The sequence below is a fragment of the Tubulanus polymorphus genome, chromosome 4, assembly GCF_964204645.1.
Source record: "Tubulanus polymorphus chromosome 4, tnTubPoly1.2, whole genome shotgun sequence".
Classification (NCBI taxonomy): Eukaryota; Metazoa; Nemertea; class Palaeonemertea; order Tubulaniformes; family Tubulanidae; genus Tubulanus; species Tubulanus polymorphus.
This window is the reverse complement of record NC_134028.1, coordinates 21,360,982-21,367,558: the sequence shown is the minus strand read 5'-3', so window position 1 is coordinate 21,367,558 and position 6,577 is coordinate 21,360,982. Positions and strand designations below refer to the sequence as shown.

Below are 6,577 nucleotides of genomic sequence, written 5' to 3'. Positions count from 1 at the left end.
TAAACCTAGGCTATATTTCGTATATGCATATACGGGAAATTTTACACTCTCCTATTGTTCTGTTCAATCTGTTGTTACAATCCTAAATGGATAAACGTTTTCGACTTTCATATCAACTTTCAAAAGATATTTCATAGCGCTAGATTAAATTAAGATTTAATGGTGATATGGTCGCGCCGAGGATTCCGTCGGTACAATGAGAATGAAATTTGTTTAACGAGCATCGCGCATTGAAATTTGCACATGCAATGAAAGCTTTGTTAATCTAAATTGAAGCTTTGTGAATAGTTTCATCAGTTATTGTAGTGTATTGTCGCGAAGAAAACTCCGCTCACTTCAACACTGACTATTAGATTGGATGATAGTACACAAACACTAGAGAGGAATGGATGGAAATGTGACGACGCCGCAGTTCTCCTCGAGAATTTCTTTGTGTTCTATAAAACCAAAAACACAATACGCTTTATTTCCACTGCACGTCTATTTAGGAATTCCTGCATCAGTGATAGGAATCATTCTTAATGTTTTATCAGTCGTCGTTTTGAACCACATGTCAGCACAAAGTTTTAATTCAGCTTTGTTTCTGTTGAAGTATCTCAGCGTCGCCGATAGTGTATTTTTGGTCACCGATCTGAACTATAGGGGTCTAAGATACCTGATAACGATGATACAACTCGGATACGATGTATTCAGGATGTCGGCTGCGATGCAACCACTGATGCTGATTAGTACAGTAACCGCCAAGGGCATAGCTCTACAGAATCGGAATTGGACGATAGTTCTAATGAGTTTAGACAGACTCGTTCATGTTGCGTTTCCTTTTAAAGCCCTTAAATGGTTCACACGTAGGCGATGTCTTGTCGTAGTGATTGGGCTGACGTTACTTTCAATTTGTAGTCAAATGTATAGATACTTCTTCCTCGGACTTAAATGGACGAAACGAACGTGTCCGTACAGGAAACCCGGTTATAGAGTAATTTTTGGAAGGGTTAATGTATCTTTCGGTCGGTATTATGGTTCTACATTAAGTTCGTTGGCACCGTTAACGTTTCTCGCAGCGTTCACCGTTGCAACGCTGATATTAACAATGCAAATACGCAGGCGTCAAAAGAAAGTGGCTGCAAGTACTAGCGACAAAAATTCGACGCAAGCGATGAAAATGACATTATGTATCATAGGTCTACATGCATTGTTTGAATTGCCCGGTGGTATAAACAACATTCTGATCAGTTTGAAGCGTTTTAAAAAGATTAAATATCCAGTTGAAGGAATTACAGATCCCGTGGTAGATCTACTCAATAGAATCGATTCGGTTAGTAATTTCATTATTTTTGTTCTAGCTAGTCCTTCCTTCCGTAAATCGTTAAAAAATATTCTGTTCAAATGTCGATCAACATACTCACAAAGATGAACTAGACTCGATGTACATTAGTGTGCGAAGCAAAGATGGCGCTATACAGGGTCTACACGTAACGTCACAGTGGGTGATATTGACCGTAAAGCGCCTTCAAGTCACGGTGTATATCTCATATTCCGTAATAGTCCAATACCCTCATAACTAGTCACAGTAAAATAAACGCGGTCGTGTATTAGGATCACGATTATAGATATTGCGCACAGTGTTGGACCCAGGCGTGCGCCCCCCTATTTTTTTCCGAGCAGAAAATGCTTTGCAATCCTGTTGCTTTCGTATGCCTACCCTTCAAAATGCTCGATCCGCCCCTGGTACAGGTGACATGAGAGAGGCGAGCACTGATGAGTCTGTACCTTTTATCTGTAATCTCTCCCTCCACCGTGGGAGATATCATTTGACAAAACAAAGCCATAAGATCGATTTGAAACGTCAAATAAGACACATTTCAACTTTCAAAAGATCTAGCTTGGTATTTATTGAACATTGGCCCGATGAAACGTGAGGAAAAAAATCCGTCACCTTTTGGACGACCAATCTTGTAAAACTGCTGTTAATTCATTAGTTGTTTTCAGGTGAGACTACTCAAACTCTTAGCTGACTGGTACATCTGTATCCCAGATTAAAAAACTGCAACTTGTCCAAAACAATGAAGCACGTTAAATAACTTGAATTAGAAAATATGATCGTATTACTCCTGTTTTACGTGATCTACACTGGCTTCCCATCTCGGAAGGAGGCAATTTTTCAAGTTTTACTACTTGTTTTTTAATGTCTTAATGGAAATGCTCCAGTGTATTTGCAAAGCCCTTTTACTCAGTATGTTCCTAGTCGACCACTTAGATCTAGCAATGTTCCTACAATTTTAGTTAAACCTAATTACTGTCGTGTTGCTGGACGTAATGCTTTTACTTTCATGGCACTAATTTCATGGAATCTACAACCAAAGGGAATTCGAGAAAGTCCAACCGTCTCATTTTTTAAGTCACGTCTAAAAACCTAAATTATTGTACAATTTCCTAAAAATTTTAGGAAATTGTACAATAATGTTCTATTTGCTTGGCCCTCTTATCTCCTTAAAATGTAAAGTGCAGTTATTATTACGTTTAATAGAAATGCGCTTTATGAATGAATGAATAAATTATTATTATTAATATTATTATTATTATTATTATTATTATTATTATTATTGTTATTGTTATTGTTATTGTTATTGTTATTGTTATTATTATTATTATCATTATTATTATTGTTGTTATTATGATTATCATTTTTTCCAAGTGAATGATTTGGTTCAATCGTAGAAGTGTATACGCTGGCTCAATCGAACCGTCAATCGGTCAATGAATTCAGACGCCAATTCTCTACGTGCACATCCATTTGTTTGCTGGGGATAAAATGTGCCAAAATCGTAAAAGTGCAAAAATCATTATGAATTGTGTATTCATATAATTGATATAATGAAGATAAAAAGACATGTACTCATTGACCACCACGATCATTGATCGTTTGCAACGTGTGAATGATTTCAAAAACACAAATCAAAATTTTGATCATTAATTGGAACTGAAAGGCCGCCATATTTCACGGCAAACTTTCATGGATTTCTGCCAATCCTTCACACAAAGAAGTGCAAAAGTTCATTCAACGTATCATATAAAATTGATCCCAACTGCAGAGACTTCCATACAGAGGAGGTTATGTTTCATAAACCAGAATGTGATGAATGAATACACAATAGATACTATGTATCCGAATTTTCAATGTTAAATTATTCTACCAAACAAAATCCATGACAAAATGTATAGGTTGATTACCCTGAAATTGATACGAATCTGTTACCTGCAGAATACATTGTAACAAACAGCGCGCGGAGATTAAAAAAAAGCTAAAAAAGCCCTCTTATCCATGTTTGGCCTTTCCCCTGGTATTTTTACCACTGACATTATAACTTGGATTCGATTCGAATTTGTGTATTGTAAATTTCAATTTCAATTCATTCATCATAAATCCAAAGTATAAGATTGTGAATGAAGAAAAACAACAATAACATCAAACAGACAAAGAACAAAAATGATGTACAATAAAGGAAAAATAATAAAAGGAGAGAGAGAAGGATACAATGTCTAACATACACATACAATATTATTTAAGTGATATTTACAAGCCCATAATATATAAATTTCGCGATATTTAAGAAGATTGGTTTATTGGGATTAGTAAAGTCCGAAAGAAAAGTGTCTAGGTTTAGATTTACAATATCATATTTAGTTCTTAAGTTATCCTGCAGTTTACAATAAAAAAGAAAGTGGGATTCGTCGCCGACAGCGTTACAGTGAGGGCAAATACGATTTGGTTGAGCGATGCCGAGTCTCCTTCCTTTTTCAATTAACTAATATATGACATGACATTCGAAGTTTTGCTATTGCTGATTTTAGAAAGTGGTCTTTTAAGAATAATAAATATGGTTCTAGCTCAAATTTAGATTTCATAGTTCTATCAAAGTTATACCGGCTGTGAGTTGGATCATTGATCTCTGAATTCCAAAAAATAAGAAAACTCTCCTGCATATATTTACATACAATCCTAGTTGATCTGGTTATATTTGGATTGTGCCCTAAATTTTCCCATATATGGTTAAGATTACAGTCTAATAGAATTTTTGTTATACAAGAAACAAAATTAAAACGAGAGTCTCTCGGGACGAGGAATCATGCATATCTAACAAACAAAGATAGAGCAGGGAGTTTTGATTATTTTTCATGCAATTTAACCAATATTTCACAGAAGATAAAATTATTTCAATGAGTATGGGAAATTGTCCAAGATCTCCAAGGAGAGGTAGAATAGGTGATTTGTTATGGAGACCAAGGATATGACGAAGGAAACAATTAACTATTTTTTGCATTGAGCAAAGTTTGAAGATATCTCCTATATTGTCTTTTATAGTACGATCATCTCCTTTATTTAGATTTTTAATCAAAGGTGTGACTCCCAAACCTCGCTACCATATGTAATAATAGGCTTGATGAGACTGTTGAAAAGTTGCAGTTGTTGGATGATGCCTAAATTTCTAAAGCCAGGAATTTTTATGAGGTTGAATAATGCTCTAGATCCCTTTTTAACCAATGCATCTTGGAGACTATGAAGTCTTTTATTGGCCGGAAATTAAACGGTGGGCAATTCTAGTGTATAGATAGTTGCTAACTTCATAGTTCATTAAACAAAGTATCACATTAGGAAGTCATTATTATTCACTGATGCCAAAATTATCGTAATCATCGGAAAATTACACCATCATCAATTTCCATCTATAGCCGCGTTCATACTAGATTCGGCGCTTATGAAGTACCGTACTTCGCTGGTCACCGCAACGTCGCATCAATAGATTATAAGCTTGAAGTAAACTTTTCGGACTTATATTATGTTACATTAGCCTGGAATATTTCGCTGCATACTTCCAACTATGTTCGATTTAAACAAAACAGTCTGTAAATTCGATCACCATCCCCCACAAAAAAGGAGAGATAATTCATAGATGCCACCTTGTGTTGACGTGCCAATCAATAAATGATAATAAAATACATGTACATTCAGGGACCGCACTACACTGCCTCTCAGTGTCGTTTTACGATGAAAAGTAAGGCTACAAAAATAGGTTGAAATTGGTAATATGAATATTGTTTAAAAAGGAATGTTATAGCTTATAGCTTATTCTATCATAACTCTTGTTCATCCTACGAGACATTTTTCACTTTTCCACTTTCCGTTTGAATATTTTCTTCGCCTCATTTCTGAATCTATCATTGGTCAAACAATACACAAAATAGTTAACGCTTGAATCCAGAGGAGTTAGAATATCTGATCCTACGTTAGTGATGCTTGAAACAACTTGACGAATACTCGAACTTAGCTTTGGTAGACCGAATAATGTACGTAGAATTTTAATATAAGTTCCAAGCGAAGTGGCGGATTCTAAAACAATGAATAAAACGATCACTGCTATTGCCATTTTAGTCGCTTTTTGGTCGATGTTTCTGTATTTCGATTCTCGCGTGAGATGCTCCCTATTTTTGCCGATTCTTTTAAGCACTATAATCAAAATTGTATTGAGAATCACGAGACATAAAATCGGAAGAAGATTCGTGAAAACTGAGGTCAATATCGATTCCACGTAGAAACGTACACGCGTTTCAATCGGGGATAGTTTTCGGCGGGTAATAAACGGAACGTGAATTCCCGTACAGACATCGAACCAATATGTGGAATCGCCAATATCTAACATAAAACTGATACCGAAACAAGCAAATAAGACATACTGTACGCAAATACATATATATAAGCGTCTTTTGGTTATGTGAGCCTGGGCGAACAACGGGAAACCGAGACTTATAACCCGTTCCATCGCTATCAGTACCGTTATCCAGTTTCTGGTCAATTTCGTCGACCTGTTAAAGAAAAACATCGCTAAATAGATTCCAAAGAACCCGGCAAATCTAGTATTTCTAATCAAACCGGCGAGGCGTTGGAACGCTAAACCATAAACTACAGCGTCGAGAACGGGACGTAAAAACTCGCGAAAGAATTTTACAACGAGAAAAGATACGTCGGCGACGGCTAGAGCTCGGAGGAGAAAAATCGACCGGTGCTGCGACGATTGGCGTTTTAGAATTTCATAACTCAAGCCGTTAAAGAAAATACCGGCGACTATCACAGCGGGCAGAAACGTTACTCTCAGTAGGAAACGATTCGAGAGCTTTAGTTTATTGTTGCACATCGAACGAGTTTCAATCGACGTCGCATTGACTGCGTTAGAAATTTCCATCGTCAAAGATGAGAGATTGATCGGCAAATCAATGGTTCCTTACATATTTGAAACCTGATACTTAACTGCATTTTAGAATGCCGTATAATGGATTAATCTTCAATGCAAAAATTATATGTTTCTCGTGCAATCAATATTAACGGTTTTCTGACTGTTTGATATAATTCAGTTTGTATCAGGAAAATGTTGTTGAATGATGTTGAATAACCTGGCACCAGATGGCGCAGCATAAACGTGAATTTAAGAAAAGGAATAGATATTAGAATCTAACGTGAAATTCTTTGAGAATTTTGCAGCTTGCAACATAGAACTTGAACAGCAATATTTTATTATACATACAT

The 6,577-nt window shown here is 36.0% G+C and overlaps 2 protein-coding genes across 2 annotated transcripts; one reads left to right on the top strand and one right to left on the bottom strand.

The window, feature by feature from the left end:
- The first annotated feature begins 385 nt into the window (after nt 1-385).
- LOC141904425 (somatostatin receptor type 2-like) lies at nt 386-1,411 on the top strand. The gene has a single exon (XM_074793012.1). The coding sequence runs from the start codon at nt 386-388 to the stop codon at nt 1,409-1,411; it is 1,026 nt and encodes a 341-aa protein (XP_074649113.1).
- A 3,751-nt stretch (nt 1,412-5,162) lies between these two features.
- On the bottom strand, nt 5,163-6,236 carry LOC141904424 (uncharacterized). Its single transcript, XM_074793011.1, has one exon. It carries the CDS (start codon nt 6,234-6,236, stop codon nt 5,163-5,165), a length of 1,074 nt encoding a protein of 357 aa, XP_074649112.1.
- Between the last annotated feature and the right edge of the window lie 341 nt (nt 6,237-6,577).